This window comes from Mustela nivalis (genome assembly GCF_964662115.1).
Source record: "Mustela nivalis genome assembly, chromosome: 11".
Taxonomy (NCBI): Eukaryota; Metazoa; Chordata; class Mammalia; order Carnivora; family Mustelidae; genus Mustela; species Mustela nivalis.
Window position 1 is genome coordinate 42691851 of NC_139030.1, and position 18156 is coordinate 42710006.

The 18156-nt window shown below is 41.8% G+C and overlaps 1 protein-coding gene across 2 annotated transcripts in view; it reads left to right on the forward strand.

Moving 5' to 3' along the window:
* LOC309843728 (uncharacterized protein) overlaps positions 1–18156 on the forward strand; it is a gene marked incomplete at its 5' end in the record, with an annotated part of 94673 nt that overhangs the window by 24170 nt on the left and 52347 nt on the right. The window contains one exon of one of the 2 annotated variants that reach the window (XM_082689415.1): positions 13286–13534. The exons of the other annotated variant lie outside the window; for it this stretch is intronic. Coding sequence (XP_082545541.1) covers positions 13286–13364 — 79 coding nt within the window. The 3' untranslated portion in view covers positions 13365–13534. Of the gene's footprint in view, positions 1–13285; positions 13535–18156 lie in introns of those variants that run through there. 2 annotated transcript variants of the gene reach the window in all.

Genomic DNA, 18156 nt, shown 5'->3' on the forward strand with positions numbered 1-18156 from the left:
TGACTCATGTGGTCTTGACCAAAGGTGCCTCAGGGAAGTGGGGAAATTATAGATGGTCTCAAAGATCTCGGAAGATTTCATGGTGGAGAGATAAGGGCTCTGCCTCCAATTCCAACATGGAAGGGAGGGTTTCCCCACACCAACCAGCAATTCTTAGGCCCCAGCTGTCCTACAATTCAACCCAGTGCTGATACTACCTGCCTTGAGATAGCATCAGATTCCACAGATTTAAAAGGCTCAGTCCCGCGAGACTGCTTCTGACCTGCTTCAGATCCCAGTTGCAGGCCCCGGTTACTATCTGTGCTTCTGATGGACCGGCTATAGATCAGAGGTTCCAGAACCCAGGGAAACATGTTGCTCACTAGATGACTGGTTTGTTGTAAAATGATGTAACTCAGGAGCAGCCAGGTAGAAGAGATGCCTAGGGCAACATGTGGGGAGAGGGGAAAGAGCATGGAGCTTCCATGCCCTCTCTGAGTGTGCCGTTTCCCTGCCCCGCCATGTTTTTACCAACGTGGAAGCTCTCTGAACCTCATCTTTTTGGGTTTTTATGGAGGCTTTATTAGGCATGATTAGTTTTATCATTGGGCCATTCACTCACTTCCAGCCCTCCTCCCCTCCACAGAGGTGGGGCGGGGGGTAGGGGGGGACAGAAAGTTCCAACCCTGTAATCACAGGTTGGTTGTCCTGGCAACCCGCCCTCAACTTTTGGTGCTTTCCAAAAGTCACCTCATTAACAGAACAGAAGACATCTTTATTGCTCTCCTCACTTAGGAAATTCCCAGGGTTTGGGGAGCTGTGTGCCAGAAACAGGGATGAAGACCAAATATATGTCTGTAATGATAAAACACAGCATCACAAAATGAAACTTTTGGATGGCGTTTTTAAGGATGGATAATACCTGACTTGGTAGAGAGCATACAGAAAGGTGCTCCTAGTAAGGGTTTCAAACCCTGAGTGAAGGCCTGCAGACTGGATTTGGTACTTGGGAAGGATTCACCATTCTTGCATTCCTTGTAATACTCCTGGGGGTTGCAGACTGCTTGGACCTCACCAGTGAAATCCAGATTCATTTGTGATATAAAAAATTTAATGATTTGGGGCACCTGGGTGGTGCAGTCAGTTAGGCGTCTGACTCTTGTTTTTGGCTCCAGTGGTGATCTCAGGGTTATGAGATTGAGCCCCGTGTTGGACGCTGCCCTCAATGCAAAGTCTGCTCTCCCTCTGCCCCTCCCCTTCACTCTGTCTCTCTCTAAAATAAATCTTTAAAAAAGAATTTAATGATTTGATAATTTTCTTAATAGCAACAAACAAAACTGAATTTAAACTTCAAATCTGGGTCTTCAAACACATTTTCAAAAGGGCCATCTCAATTTTGTTTAATAAATAAATAAACACTTATGGGGCACCTGGGTGGCTCAGTTGGTTAAATGACTGCCTTCAGCTCAGGTCATGATCCCAGGGTCCTGGGATTTAGCTCCACCTAGGGCTCCCTGCTCTGCTGGGGAGCCTGCTTCTCCCTCTCCCTCTGCTTGCTGCTCCCCCTGCGCTCTCCTTCTCTGTCAAATAAATAAAACCTTTACAAAAATTAAAAATAAACACTAATGATGAACGTTCCCTTATAGATAACTTAGATGCTTAACAGTAGTGACAGACGGTAACTATACTTACTGTGGTGAGCACGTCTTATATGTGTACATAAAGGTTGAATCACTATGTTGTATACCTGAATCTCACATATAGTTTGTCAACTATTCATCAATTAAAAAATTTTTTAAAAAGAAAAAAATAATGCATATTAAGTAGAAGTGTAGGAAATATAGGATTATTTACGTAAGCGTGAACACAGATAATAATTCATTTTAGAATAATACTGACTTATGGGATATCCTGGAGATAAGCAAATTAATCTCATCAACAGATGATCTTCTAGTCCATTATTTAACATTCAAGTATGTGACCTGTAAGTTTTTGTTGATCTGGGAGTGAAATTCAAGAATTTAATTTTACCTGAGTACAGCTTATTAGTTGGGAACTCACAATTCAGTATAAAAACTCCTACTTGAATTTAAATAATTGAATTCAATATAATTGTTAAGGAGTAATTTATGAAGGAAAGGAAGATAGAAAATTAGGAAAAATTCCTAAAGACTATGAAAATTCTTGTTAAGAGGACAGATTATGTTCTCAGACTATCAGCTATAAATTTCTCCTCTTTGAGTGAAACTAAAGTTTAAAAAATTCAGTATATGAAGTATATACTGATGAGCCAATAAGATGAAAGAATATGCTTCAAAATATTTCAGGAGAAAAAAAGTTGGGAGAAGAGCAGATAGGAGGAGCAATGAGAGGCGATAGGTCATGAAGTTTCATTATTCCTTCTCTCTCTTTTGTATGTATTTGAAATTTTTATAACACGATTTTTATTTTTTTATTTTATTTTATTTTTTTAAAGATTTTATTTATTTTATTTGACAGACAGAGATCACAAGTAGGCAGAGAGGCAGGCAGAGAGAGAGAGAGAGGAGGAAGCAGGCTCCCCGCTAAGCAGAGAGCCTGATTCGGGACTCGATCCCAGGACCCTGAGATCATGACCTGAGCCGAAGGCAGCGGCTTAACCCACTGAGCCACCCAGGTGCCCCTATAACACGATTTTTAAATAAAATCCAATGTATTTTCAGTACATGACAATTGATGAATCAAAGCTAAATTTTCTTCCTTCTCTTCAAGGGGTTTGTAAATATATACTAGGCCACATCAACAAACTGGGGCTTGACCCTTAACCCAATTGCAACCTCAGAAATGTAGTCTTAACCAGTTAGTCAGGAATTTTCTGATTGGTACCAGTGAGGTAATCTATCATGTGGGCCCTCTCTATCACCGCCCCCCAAAGGAAGGTGAGGTAATCTGTATAGTAAGACACCCTGCCCTTCCTCCTCAGGAAAGTGACCTTGCCTGAAACAATGCTTTCTTTTGTTACTTACTTCCTTGCCCCACCTTCCTTCCATTTTGTACAACTCTTCAGAGCTCCTTTCTTCTTGCTAGATGGGATGTTGCCCAATTTTTGAATGACTTAAGAAAGCCAGTTAGATTTTCAGATTTACTCGGTTGAATTTTTGTGTTTAACACATCAGTTATTTCATTTCAGCTAACTGTTGTTATTGGGGTGAATGAGACATGGGAGGGGATAGACTAGTTAGGAGGGATGGGGCTCAGTGGTTAGAGGTATACAAGGAAAATAAAAAGGTTCTAAGGACGTTTACAAGAGTTAGTAACTGCCTAAGTAAAGTAGGAGTTGAAATTTCTTGAACGGAGTGCATGATGGTATCACTAACTCCTGAGACTGTAAGGATAAGGTAGGAGTCAAGAGGAAGAAAGAAAGACATAAACAGCATGGTTTGACTGGGCTGATCTTGAGGCACATAAAGGATATTCTCCAGGAACATCTCCAATCCTCTCCTCTCCTCTCCTCTCCTCTTCTCTTCTCTTCCTTTCAATTTTATTTATTTATTCCAGAAAGAGAGAGAGAGGAGGAGCAGAGGGAGAGGACAAGCATAGGGATCCATCTCAGGAGAGACCCTGAGATCATGACCTGAGCCAAAACCAAGAGTTGGATGCTTAACCAACTGAACCACCCAGGCGCCTCCCCCTCTCTTTTTTAATGGCCCCATACCTAAGGTAGAGTCAAACCTGGAGCTTGAATTCAGGACCCTGAGATCAAGACCTGTGCTGAGATCAAGAGCCAGATACTTACTTACCTGACTGAGCCACCCAGGCACCCCTCCAGGAACATGGTTCAATTTTTTACCTTGAAATAAAAGACCACCATCCTTTTTATAGAAACTACACCTTGATATTTTCTGAGGTATTCTTCCTTTAAATGGGTTTGTCTGCATAGTCTCTACGGGCAGCTTCAGGACGGTTCTGGAACCTCACTGGCTAGCATCATGTTGCTGAAAAAATGTTTTCAGGATTAAGAAATTAAACAGTTAGTTTACATTTAATTGCAAAAATAAACATAAGAACTGCCAGATCTTGATCATACTGGTATTTAGTAGTACTTAGCAATGATTTATTATCATTTCCTCCTCTCTCAGTCAAAATTGTTATCTCCGGGGCACCTGGGTGGCTCAGTGGGTTAAAGCCTCTGCCTTTGGCTCAGGTCATGGTCTCAGGGTACTGGGATCGAGCCCCGCATTGGGCTCTCTGCTCAGCAGGGAGCCTGCTTCACCCCCCCCCCCCCCCCCGGCCTATCTCTCGGCCTACTTGTGGTCTCTGTCAAATAAATAAATAAAATCTAAACAACAACAACAACAACAACAAAATTGTTATCTCCTCATTGTGGGTTGAGTGATTTGACCAAAGCCAAATTGCTAAACACAAGCAAAGCCCAAATAAAACTCCATGTTTTTATTCCTTGTTCTTTCGCTTTATCTTAAAAAAAAATCTCCACAGCATTTATGAAATAATAAAAACAGATTCACGAAAGAACCAGTAGCATGTTCTCGCTGCTAGTGTTTTCTCAGGGGAGCTCCAAGCAACAGACGGAAACCATAGTTCCCTCCCTTTCCTATTGCAGCTTCACTGGGTTCATCTTCCAGTAAAAGAGTATCCTCTCTGCTTATTTCTCTTCAGTTCATTGGCCTATCGCTTCCAGGTTAAACAGAAATTTCCGTAGATCCTTTTTATATTTGTTTTTATGTATGGTAGCTTCCTCTTCACTGCATTCCAGGACAACTGTCCACCACTAACTAGGCACATTTTTCTGCCTTCCTTACAGAGAAAGATTTTCGTGAATATATCACTTGTTATGATTAGATAAAACACAAAATGTGACTTCAGATTAATTTCCTTTTTTAGTCTTTATCCAATTTTCCACAGACTGCCTTGCTCCTAACCTAAAGGGATCACTCCTGAAATAGTTTTCATTTTTTTCACCTTTGCATTTGTTTTGCCTCAGGTACATTTGAGAATGCTGGCTTAGAGTTAAATCAAATTTAAGAAAGATTACATTCTTTTGAGGTTGGACAATTCTGTTCTCAAACTTGCTTTAAGAGCTTATGATCTGGCCACAAGAAAGGCTAGAATGAGAACAGAGACAGCTAGGAATCCGAAGCAGGCTACCAGTTGATCTAGGGTCACAGGAAAGAGAGAGGTGCACGTGACCTTTAACACACAATAAATCTGCCCAAGTGTTCACTTGGCCTAATTTGATGTGTCAGGCTCAGACCAATCAACAACATCTCCTTTTGCGGATTGGTTTAGACAAAAGTGAGAAAGGAAATTAGAAGAAAGGAGCAGCTCCTCGACTTTTATAAACCCAAGGAAACAGAATACAATCAGGTTTTGGTGAGTGAAAGCCTACCATCAACAATATTAGGGATGAAGCTGGAATGACCAGCCTGGGTAGAGCAAGATAACAGGGTTCCTGCACATCCAGAAGAATCCTGAAGAAGAGGATCTCTGGAAGGAAGGGGAGCTGAAAGGGAGAAAGTGAGGCACCAAAGACTAGTGTTACCTACAATCTTACCTGTGTAGATCCTAACACACTTATTATCTTTGGCTTAAATCCTACCAAGGTAAGATCTGCGTTACTCCACTGACATTTTTGACAATAGAATAAAATATTTAGGAAACAAAATACAGAGTACATTAAATTACACTCTTGTTTACTTGATGCCTTAACTTTTAAGAACAGAGATACTAGGATACTTATAGGTAAATGTTTTTTAAAGATTTTTAAAATAAGATTTTATTTATTTGATAGGGAGAGAGTGAAAGCACAAGTGGGGGGCCACAAGGGGAGGGAAAAGCAGGCTCCCCACTGAGCAGGGTTCCAGATGCCGGTCTTGATCCCAGAACCCTGAGATCCCAAGACACTGACATCATGACCTGAGCCAAAGGCAGAGCTTTAGTGGAGCCACCTAGCTGCCCTTTTTGACCAAAAACTTTTAAAGGAGAAATGCAAGTGATCTGGGGGATAAATGAACATTTTCACACAGGATTTACTCTAAGATATCAGCCAATCAAACACGTATTTATTGAGAAAACAAAGTGGGTATATGGATCACACTCCACATTAATTCTTGCCTCAACAATAATTCTGAGCTAATGATCTTTGTGTGTGTGTGTAAATGCTCATGAAACATGAGCTTAACTAATTATGCTGTTGACCTTTGTCTAGTATAGGAATTAAAATCATACATCTTTAGTATCAATCAACTGTTAATTTTATTATTTTCACAATCTCAGGTCAATCTGCTCTTAATCTGCCATTTTATTTGAAGATTTGATTTTAAAGTAATTAACTTAATTTCTTCTTTTCTTAAAGATTTTAATTATTTATTTGACAGACAGAGATCACAAGTAGACAGAGAGGCAGGCGGGGGCGGTGGGGGGGGGGGGGAAGCAGGCTTCCTGCTGAGCAGAGATGTGATGTGGGGGCCTGATCCCAGGACCTTGGGATCGTGATCTGAGCCAAAGGCAGAGGCTTTAACCCACTGAGCCACCCAGGGACCCCTTAATTTCTTCTCTTCAAGCCCATTTAAAAATTATGTGATGAGTATGTTTTTAAATTCATATTCGGAAAAATTATTTGTTGTGAAACTGAATCATTTTGAAAATGGAATGATATTTTTTGGAAAGTAAAACTTTCATTTTGAACTTGCTGGCATATGAACCAATAAAAGTGCTCCTAGAAACATCCATGGTGCTAAACTCATTTTATTAAAAAGTTAAAACATAATTTTCATGCAAATATATAAGGAAGATGTATCAAAATTTCATCAGCTCATTAACTGATGAGGGAACCAGTAAGAGTAAGATTAATTCAGAGGATATTTTGAAGAACATATTTTTATCAATAAATATCAGTATTAATAAGTATTATGTATATACACACATATACATATGAGGAATACTGACATGAGTTTGTCAGTAGATACAGAAGTGGTTAATATCCTTTAGGCCAATAGAATACAATGTTTACTCTTTCCCTGGTCATTTAACATGAAACTTTACCAAGGTCCTACACCTGGGAAATAGATGCCTCCACATCTAAGGGTTAGAGCTTCTGGGCTTTTTCCAGGCAGGATCTGTGTACAATGATAGCAGAGACATGTGGAGAGGAAGGTTTGGGGGGTGGTTCTGCCTTCCTAGAAACTAACTTCCCTTATCATGTCAGGAGAAGAATGACGGTTCTGCTACTTGGGCTTAGCAGGCCAGCAGAAGTGCATGGCTCAGTCATGTGTCCTATTGCCATGTCCCCTCTGGAAGGGTGGCCATAAAAGCTGTCCTCTAAAGGGCTAATGGGGTATAGTCTAGTTTCTTATCCATGGGTGGTCAGGAATTTGGGGGCTGCCCTGTCTAGACACAACACACCAATTATTTTTAAACGGTTAGATGAAAACCAATCACACCTTATGTTTCAAACCTCACGGTGATGATTTTGAACATTGGCTGCACATTAGAATCAGATGGGAAACTTTGAAAATTAAGTCTTGATGTCCAGGCTGTTCCCCAGACCAATTCAGTTGTAATCATTGGTGATCAAACCTGGGCATCAAGAGTTTTCAAAATTCCCCAGATGATCCAGTCATCAAAGTGGTAACAGCTAACTCTTCTTTTTTATTATTTTATGAGATGCTCTTGTGACCAAAGAAATAAAGCCTGTTACAAAGTGGCACTTGCTTAGAGGATCCCCTAGAGAAGGACAGTCATGGGGATCCTCATGAAGATTTCATTATATCATTTGTATCCCTCTTTAAAAAAAAAAAAAAAAGATTTTATTTATTTGACAGAGAGAGGGAATTCGAGCAGGGGGAGTGGGAGAAGGAGAAGCAGGCTTCCCGCTGAGCAGTGAGCCCTGTATGGGGTGTAGGGCTTAATGCCTGAGGCAAAGGCAGACAGACGCTTAACAACTGAGCCACCCAGATGCCCCTGTATTCCTCTTTGCTTGTTACTGCATTGGTCCTGTTTTATTTTGCCTTTCACTTTCTTGAGGACATGCTTTCATAGGGCCACTCGATCACTGTGTGTGTGTATGTAAACAGAAGAAATTAATTTTGAGGATAGAACTACCTTTACTTGCCTTGGGTTACTTTGTATTTCCACCAAAACAGGACAAAATGGCGGGGGGGGGGGGTGTCCAAAATTTGAACTAGGACCACAGCTTTTCTCAAGAGGCAAGCTTTTCCACCATCCCCTGGAGGTAGAGAGTGTTTAGATCAGCTTGCCACTAGGAGCTTTCTAACAGAAATGCAAAGTAGTTTAAGTTATTAAAGGGACTTTATTCTACCCCCTACACTAGGAATTAGGTAAAGTTTCTCACCACATCTTAAGGCTGCCCCGAGAATGCCATTATCCTCAAACACCCTTAAAAGAGGAGCTAATTAAAGGCTAAGTATTTATCATCATTAAACTCAAGATATTTCCTATAAAATTTCAATTTCAGAACATGCAGGCCTTTAATCCAACATTCCCCTGCTTTCAAATCCACCCCCTGTCTAATATACACACGGGTTTTACTAAAAATTCACATATTAAAGCTCAACATTTGTGATTATGATTTAGAAAGTCCATAGAGGTTCAGCTATCACTGATTTTCATTCTTTTTTTTTCTTAATATTTATTTATTTATTTGACAGAAGTTGTAAGAGACCACAAGCGGGGGGAGTGGCAGGCAGAGGGAGAAGCAGGCTCTCCACTGAGCAAAGAGCCCTACGTGGGATATGGATGGAGCTCAATGGCAAGACCCTGGGGTCATGACCTGAGCCAAAGGCAATTGATTAACTGACTGAGCTACACAGGTGCCCCACTAACTTTCATTCTTTTCATGGATGTCTTCTTCTTCTGTTCTTTCTTTCTTTCTTTCTTTCTTTGTAGGTTTATTCATTTTTTAGTATCTCTATACCCAACGTGGGGCTCAAACTCACAACCCTGAGATCAAGAGACATGCCCTTCCAACTGAGGCAGCCAGGTGCCTCTTCCTGAGACTTCTTTATTTCAGTGTAGAGTCAAAGAGGGAACGTAGATTTTCATCACAGAGAAATCTAGATTTGAATCCCTGAATTCTAAGACTATGGCCAATATATTTAACTTTTCAGTGCCTCATTTTCTTTGTATGATAGGTAGAGTTAATGTGGGAACAGTGCAATTACGTGTGAAGTTTTTCATACATAATATGGAATCAATATTTTATATTAAAGTTTAAATTATCTTTTAAGTGATCTCTGGCACCTACTGTGGGCCTCAAACTCACCACCCTTAGATCAAGAGTCAGTTGCTCTACTGACTGAGCCAGTCAGGTACCCCCAATTCTTTTTTTTTTTTTTTAAACTTTTTTCTCTATCTTGCTTTCTCCAGTAATAACCTATGACCACTGAGTTCTCACACTTGAGTGTAAATGCTACGAAAGCAGGAAACTCCTATCATTTACTCTAGTGCCTGGAATAGAGAAGGGATCAATTTATATTTGCTGAATGCTTGTTTCTTGTACAGTGTGCTCAGAATGTCATGGGAACAAATACCTTCACTATGACATAAAAGAATTTTGGGACACAATCTAGTGATGAAGGAAGGAAGTTCTAAAAACCCAATCTCATGTTACTCACTTGAAAATATGCCCAGTTTTGCTCGGTTGTTCTTTTCTAGTACTCTGGCATGGAATCGAAGGTGTGGGTTCTGTAACCACAGAGCAACACTACCTGGTCTTGAACCCTGACTATATTACTTATTAGCTGTGCAGAAGTAAACATCCCATTTCTCAATTTTCTCATGTGTAGCATGGGTATAATAGTAACACCCATCTCACAGAGCTATTGTTGATGTTTAAATGAACGAAAATACACGAAAGTACTTAGAACAGTGCTTGGCACACACTGAATGTTAGCTCATCTAGCTCCTTCCCTGGGCCAGCCTATGCTAGTTATCTTATCCTTCTATGCCCCCGATTAGGATGAATTGTCTCTTTGGCCTTCTGGTTTCTGGAGAAGTGGACCGAGTCCTGGCTTTGCTCTCATTCACCCGACTTGCCTCCAACATCGACTCTGTTCTTCCCCTAGCCACGTGACTGGCGCGTGGGCTGTGCATCCAGAGCTCTGGGTGCTGGAATCTCTTGGGTATTTCCCGGTTAGGAGGGTTTCCCGTCTGAGCAGGTTCCCTGTGGTGAGCTTCCCTTTAGGAGGTATTCTCTCTGTTGTCTCCAACCTTGCTCCTTCCTGGAGGTCTTCTCTCCTAAATTCATATATTTTAGATCCTCTCCTATGATTTCTCCTGAAAGTCTTTCATCCTTCACAAACTCCTCTCCCAAAGCCCTCAAGCTGCCTGGTCTGATCCAGAGGACCTGTTGCTCTTCACATTCCTTCCCCAAGTCACCGTCCCTCCCTCCCTGACTTGGTGGTGCAGTCCCTCTGGGAGCTGTTTGCTTAGAGTCTCAGATAAGTCTGTGCGTGTATGCCAGGCATTTATTTAAATGCTGTCTAGAATGAGAATAGATCACCCAGCTCCCTGACTCTGCAAAAAATAACAATAATAATAAAATGAGGGCAACCTGGGGCTCTTGAAAAGTAGAACTGATTTCCAGAGCCTCCACACCTAGCAAGTGCCCAGCACATAGTAGGAGCATTATAAACGTGTGTGGAATACTGAACTGGCCCAGCTTCCCAGCCAAGCTATAGTCTGGGAAGGACAGCCTGATAAGGCTCCTGACTTGACTTCATTTTGGAGATCAGGCTCCAACCCCCCCATCCCGGCCCTTTTTTAGATTAACTTGACCTGCCCATAAGAAACTGCAGATTTCACTGTAGATTCCTACCATATCTGAGGAAATGTTTATTTCTTGTTGGCTGATAGCAGAATCCAACAGTATTTTAAAAAATAAGTAAGGTGGCTAGAGAGAGCCGTAAAAAGAAGAAAAAAATGGAGTGGGTTATTTGCTAACAAGAGAGCAAACCCATAAAAAGAGGGGATAAAACGTGGGTTTTGCTAAGAAGTGTGACATGAACTGGGATCCCGAACCAGTTCTTCCTTCCACGCTTCTGTCTGCAGGGCACTGTCTCCCCTGGCATTCTCTAACTGGGTGTTTCTCTGGTGTGACGATAGCTGAGAGTTGTTACTCCCTGGGCATTCTGAGACAGAATGACCAGGAGGGTCATTTGCTTCTGGCCTTCTCTCTAGACTCCCCCAAATCAAAAGATCCACATCCTTCAGGTCTAAGGCTGGGAAGGTAAGGGATTGCAATGTGCTCCACTTCTGTACGAATTCCTCATTCAACTAGGCACACAGCTCCAATCGTACTAGAACTTTAGAAAAGAGATAGGGAAGGAGAGGGAGGCGGGGGCGGTTTGAGAGACCTTGAGAGCAAAAGATAAGGAAAAGGAGAGGGAGGGAAAGTGGGAGTCGGATAACATCTGCGCCTCTAACCTTTAGAATTTTAAGAGCAAATTTTTGTGTGTCCTCTTTAGAATTCCATACAGTGCTAAATTTGAGACAAAATGTATATAATGTATATACTAGGAATGTCCATGATGAGAGTCAAAGGTTATTTAAATCAAGGAGGGAGTTGTGTATTGGGGGTTACTAACTTTCTGCTGTGTATTTTTAGAGCTCTCATTAAATTATAAGATAAGGCAAGGGAAACTGGATTTCTAAGTACTGCTAGGAGGCAGTTTAGCAATCTTTGGGATAACCATCAAAAAGCTTCCCTGTTTAAAGTTATCTCACTAAGAGTTCTCAAACTGTACCCTTGGGTGTTAAGGGAGAGGGGACTGAGTGGGGAGATGGTGGGGAGGGGAGCTAGTGCAGGGGCATCTGAGGCTCGCAGCCCGCAGGTGCAGATTTGGTGTATCTCTTCCAAGCCTTCATTTGGTGATGGCCAAGGTGGGAGCATTTATACTACAGAAAGCAGTGAACCTCCACATCTGTGTTTCTTGGAGAGCTCCTTGTTAAACATTTACCAGCATATCCCCGGAGCAGATCTGCTTTTCTCTGTATTTATGTAGATAATATCTGTGTGAAATACAGCTTTTTTTTTTTTTTTTTTTAAAGATTTATTTATTTATTTATTTGACAGAGAGAAATCACAAGTAGGCAGAGAGGCAGGCAGAGAGAGAGAGAGAGGAGGAAGCAGGCTCCCTGCTGAGCAGAGAGCCCGATGTGGGACTCGATCCCAGGACCCTGAGATCATGACCCGAGCCGAAGGCAGCGGCTTAACCACTGAGCCACCCAGGCGCCCCGAAATACAGCTTTTTTTTTTGAAAAAGTTTTGTGGCCATGAAGAACTTTGAACACCATGCCTCAGTTGGATTTTTTTTTCTTCCTTTCTGAGTAAAATGCGTAGTGAATATTATCCGGATCTTCCTCAACTTATGATAAGGTTAAGTCCTGATAAACCCAGCAAAAGTAAAAAACGAATTTAAGGGCACCTAATCTCCTTAGTATCATGGCTTAGCCTCACCTGCCTTAAACCTGCTCAGAAACTCAGACTGGCCTACAGTTGGGCAATGTCCTCTAACACCAAGCCTGTTTGTTAACAGCGTGTTGGATGTGTCATGTGATTTATTGAATACTGTGCTGAAAGTGAAAAACAGAATAGTGGTATGGGTACAGCAAGATTTTGTGAGGGTGTTTACACCTCACTCCCACAATGATGGCAGGGTTGACTGGGGGCAGGGGCTGCCTGGGGGCTGGGGCTGCCCAGCATCACAAGGGAGTATCGTACTTTATGTTACTAGCCTCAGAAGAGATCAAAATCAAAATTGGAAGTGTGGTTTCTACAGAATATGTATCACTTTTACACCATTGTAAAGTTAAAAAAAAAAGAAAAAGTAAGTCAAACCACCGTAAGTTGGGGGCTACCTATAATTTGAAGAACTATGAATCACATCACTTTATTTTAAGAGACTGTAGTATAATTTTATTATTTATTAAAACTATAGCAGTTACATTCCATTCCATAAGCTTTCTAATAAATCTACATAAAACAACTGCATCAAGTACTTTCAAATGTTTCTTTTCCCAAAAGAAAAAAAAATCCTTAGTTGTGGGCTTGGAGTTTAGTAAATGTGACTTTGTTGGATTAGTCAGCTAAGTAATTACAGAAATGGATGTGTTCCAGGAAATTGCCACTCCTCTGTGTTTTAATATTGCCAGGGAGCAGAATTAATATTTCTTTAAGTTCTGATTAGCATTTTTGTTCTTTTTTGGATTATGGTACTGGAATACTGTATTCATTTATTCCACATTACTTTTGGCTTCCTAATGGTTTTTTCTCACATGTTTTTTGTAGCGACTCCTTAAACTTGCTTTCTGAGGACTCTGATGGTCAAGCCCATGACCAGGAAGCATTGGTGATTGAAAAGCCTTAGTCACTCTCCCCAGCTCTCCCCCACCTCTCCTCGGACCGCTCCTTTCTCAGGCATTGCTAGGTCAGATTTCAGGTCACCATTTGGGCTATTTTTTACTTTGGTCTCTTATCCCACAAGGCTAGCTGGCTTGAGGGATGGAAGATGCCAAGTTGTAAGATGAATTTGAGGAAAAGGAGAGACCTCATTTTGAGTTGAGCCTAAACCATCGGCTTGGACTAGGATCAGAGAGCTCTACATTGGGGTTTTAGGCATATGGTTCTTTGATTTCCATTTCTCATCACTTCTAAATTGCTTACCCTGGGCCTATGGGGAGGAGAAGAGGCTCACATGGGAGCAGGGTACTTTGGAGTCCTTTGGCTTAACAGCATGCTTATCATTCCCATCAGGGCCTCCATGTGTGGTTCTGAGTTTTGAACCCCAGGTACCAGCCCCCAGCCTCTCCCTTGGCCAGGCTCTGTGGTAGGGCATCTTTTTCTGATGAATACGAAGGCACCCATGAGACTTGTTTTCTGATCTGCTAGCAAATCCTGCTGAAGTCTGCAGCAGTGATGATCCCATCGGGTATACAAGATTCTGACCCCGTGTCCCAGTTTCCTAGGAACTCGAAAACAATCATCAGAGTTATTCTGAGGGCTCACTAGGGCAGCCGTACACTAAAATTGAAGCGATACAGAGAAAGCATGATTGGTGCCTGCCAGTGGCCAGGGTGGGGGTGGGTTTAATGGGTAAAGGGAGTCAAAAAGTACAAACTTCCAGTTATAAAATAAAAGTCACGGGCGTGTAATGTAGATCATAGTGACTCTCATTAGTAATACTGTGTCATGTATTTGAAGGTTGGTAACAGAGTAAACCTCAAAAAACGTTCATCATAAGAAAAAAAAAATTCTGTAACTGTGTATGGTGATGGATGTTAACCAGACTAATTATGAGATCATTTTGCAGTATATACAAATATCCAATCAGGATGTTGTACACTAGAAATTAATATAAGGTAGGTCAATTATACCTTAATCATCAGAAAAAAATAAAGAATGATTTAGAAAGGAAAAATAAGTCAAATAAGTCTTATTTGCTCATGCAAATAAGATTCCTGCTCTTCCCTGAAAATGCAGTTCTTTTGCGGGGAGGCTTGTGCGTCTCACCCAGACGCCCTTCTACCCCTGCTCATTTGCCAGACTTGTCTGGATGTGTTTAAATTTAAGTAGCAGACCCAGTTTGAGTTCATTGCCAGAGGCCCCTTAGGCTTCCCCAAGGCCTGCCCCACCGGTCTGGCAATCATGTTCAGGAACTCCTCCAATAGACAGTAGATTTCCCACCATACAAACAAAGGCCAGGAAGAGGGAAGAGAAGTGGAAGTCAGAAAGGAGAGTGAAAATGCAGAGCAACTTGGTGCTGCCCCAGGTCCACTTCAGATTTGCATGTGGGCGGCCAATTCAGCAATTCACATCGCGCGGTCCTCCCACTGGTCTATCCTGCTTCCCTCCCCATCGTAGACCATAAATCCTTGGAGAGTCAGGCTCCCTCCCGGCTGAGCTGTAGTGTTTACCAAAACTGCTTTGGAAACATTTTTTACAATTAAAAAAAAAAAAAATTTTTTTTTTCCTGCACAAGGAAGGATGACCAAAGGATGACCAAAAGTGAACTTAGATGTGAAACTAAAGCCAGCAAAAAGGCTTTTACTTTGCTTTGCCCTGAGTGCTTTGTTAAAAGAACAAGGCTCCTTCTGCATTATCGTAACGTTTGAATGTGCCCAGTGTCACCAGATCACTTGCGGTGTGCATGCAAGACGCCATCACTAATTCCTGCTGTCAGCTTCAGTGAGACACGATGGGGAAACAACTCCCCAGAGTTGGAATCGATCACATTGATCGGGTTTTCTTCAGGTCTGGTCTGTGCAAGAAATAATGAAGGTGGAGCCAAACTCACTATCCCTGTTTTTGTATTTCTGGGACTGGTAGTGAGATATCATAGAAGAGAAAAGAAATTTGATTTTTGTGATTTTTATTTTTAAGTAATCTCAACACTCAGTGTGGGGCCCGAACTGCTACTGAGATCAGGTGTCGCATTCTCCACTGACTGAGCCAGCTAGGCACCCCTGGTGTGCTCTCTCTCTCTCAGTACATAAACAAAATCTTTAAAAAATATATAAGATCAAAGTAGCCAGATGAACAAGTATATGGAATTAATACAGACGGTATCATTTCAAATTCTGTTGAAAGTTGTAAGTGAGGATTTTTGTCTCAGAATTTCTTACCAACACAGATGTTGGGGAAGGAAAGAACCTATTCCCAACAACAAAATAAATTCAGGTGGCCTCAATCTCTCATCACCCACATTAATCAGTAATTCTAATTACTTCTACATTTTATAAAAGATGATTGTGATGGGGGCTGTACAATCCTAGCACCAGCATCTATTTACAAAACAACTTAAAAAAAAATTTATTTATTTGTCAGAGAGAGAGAGAGAGCACGAGGAGGGGGAGCACCAGACAGAGGGAGAAACAGACTCTGATAAGCAGGGAGCCTGATGTGGGGCTCAAATGCAGGATCCCGGGATCATGACCTGAGCCCAAGGCAGACACAACCGACTGAGCCACCCAGGCGCCCCACAAAAGGACTTTTTGAGAGTGAGAGCCGAGCAGCAGCAGCATGCTGTCTCCTCTCATGTAGGAAAGCAGTCCACAAGTTCTGGTGGAGCCTCAACGAGCTTTCATCTATCCCCCTTGCCTTGCAGCTCCAGATGTGCCAGGCCACCAAGTCCCACCCAAGGGGAGCTGAATGGAAGGGAGACCTCTTCTGGGAGCCTCCTGCCATTTAGGATTTTAGAACATGAGCACCTGGCTATGCTCCCCTGAACAACCCAGCAGGGGAGCTTGGGTTCCTAAAACCATGGATACTATATCAGTTCTGGCCCTTCCATCCCAACTTTTTTTTTTTTTTTTTCCATCCCAACTTTTATGTGAGAATGAAATTTAATCTGTGGCTTAACACAACAAACGTTTATTTCCTGATCCTACCACTTGTCCAGTGCTGGTCAGTAGAGAAATCTCCTCGTCGAGGGCCCTGAGAGACCCGGGCTGAAGCATTCTCTCTCAGTCAGTGCTTCCACGGACTGTCCAGACAGACAAAGGGAATGTAGTCAATTGTATATTCTCCAAGCTTCCACCTGAAAACCTACATTTTCACACATGTGAAAACACACATCCCTTTATTGGCTAATGTAAGTCAGATCAAAATGCCTAACCTCAGGATGCGTGGGTGGCTCAGTGGGTTAAAGCCTCTGCCTTCGGCTCAGGTCATGATCCCAGGGTCCTGGGATGGAGCCCCACATCAGGCTCTCTGCTCAGCAGGGAGCCTGCTTCCTCCTCTCTCTCTGCCTACTCATGATCTCTGCCTGTGAAATAAATAAATAAAATCTTAAAAAAAAAAAAAAGCCTAACCTCGAAGAGGGTAGGGAAGTACAATCCTTCTTTGTGCCCCAATGGGAGAAGAAGCAGAATATGTGAACTATCTTGATGAGTATGAGAATTTCTATCTTGTTTAAGCCGCTGTTATTTTGGTTTTTCAGCTACTTGCAGCTTCACTGAATCCCAACCAATACAGGAATGATGGCATCAATGCTGTAGTCAGTAGGAAGTGTTTGTCGAAATCTCTAGAATACCCTGGATAACAGTAGTAGATAAAAGCAATCATAGGTTTAATAAAACACAGTATAACCTCAGCATTTGAGTGGTTTAGGAACGTATTCTGATCCGCTACAGGTAAAATCAGGTCTGTCTGCCCCTGCGCACCAACACAGAAGGCATCTGTGGCAGAAGGCTGACAGATATTTCTTTCTTTTACCCAGACTATTGTGCAACACATCCATTAAATTTGTAATCCAGAGTGTTTATTTACTGTGTATAGGTGTCACCTAGAAGCAGGCACAGTTCATTAAAAAAAACAACAACAAAAAAATCAGGTTAGTCTTATGGGAAACATTATATAACATTCTTTTCTCTTCTATGGACAGAGGAAGTCTTCTCTGTTACTGGAAAGAAAACCCATGCGTGGAATGGTCTGCTCTTTATCTCTTGTAGTTTTATCCTTGAGCAGGAAAGCAGAACTGTATCAGATATGAACCTGAAGGACAAAAGCAGGTCTGAAGACACCAAGCAATAGCCTACGTTACAGGTTTAACACACTCCTTTAATTTCATGGGAAAAAAATAATGAAACTGGGGAAAAGTATTTATGGAACTGGAGGAGAGCATATTTTGCTGGTTTTACTTTATGTTTGAAGTTTTGGGTATAGCTCTGCTCATAAATACTGAAATGCCTAGCATAAAGAACACAGCCTGGGGCATACCCCATAAAACTTACAGTGCAATTAAATGAGCAATTTCCACTGGAAATAAAATGGGCATGTTGAGTGGAATGTGAATTAAACTATGCGTAAGACTCAGGCTTGCACTAGGAACCTGCTGGGTTCAGTAGCAACTGATGCAGTCCATCTATAGGTCAAGGCCAGTAAGTAACAAAAGAAAACGGCAGTTAGCATGAAGATCAAGGCATTCCAAATTGTGGTTAACGTAGTTCCCCTGTCGTTATGTCTCCTGGAAAGTCCCAGCCAAATCAGGACTGATAACAAAGAGTAAGTCTGACTCTCCACGCTGCAGATATGCTGAGCTCTTCCATTGTGTCTGCTCTGCAGAATTTTTGACAGTCTTGAAACTTTATTATCACCTTCTGAATGTTCCCTCCTTCATCAAAGTCACCTGGGTGTCATTGGATAAGCGTTTGCAAGTGTTA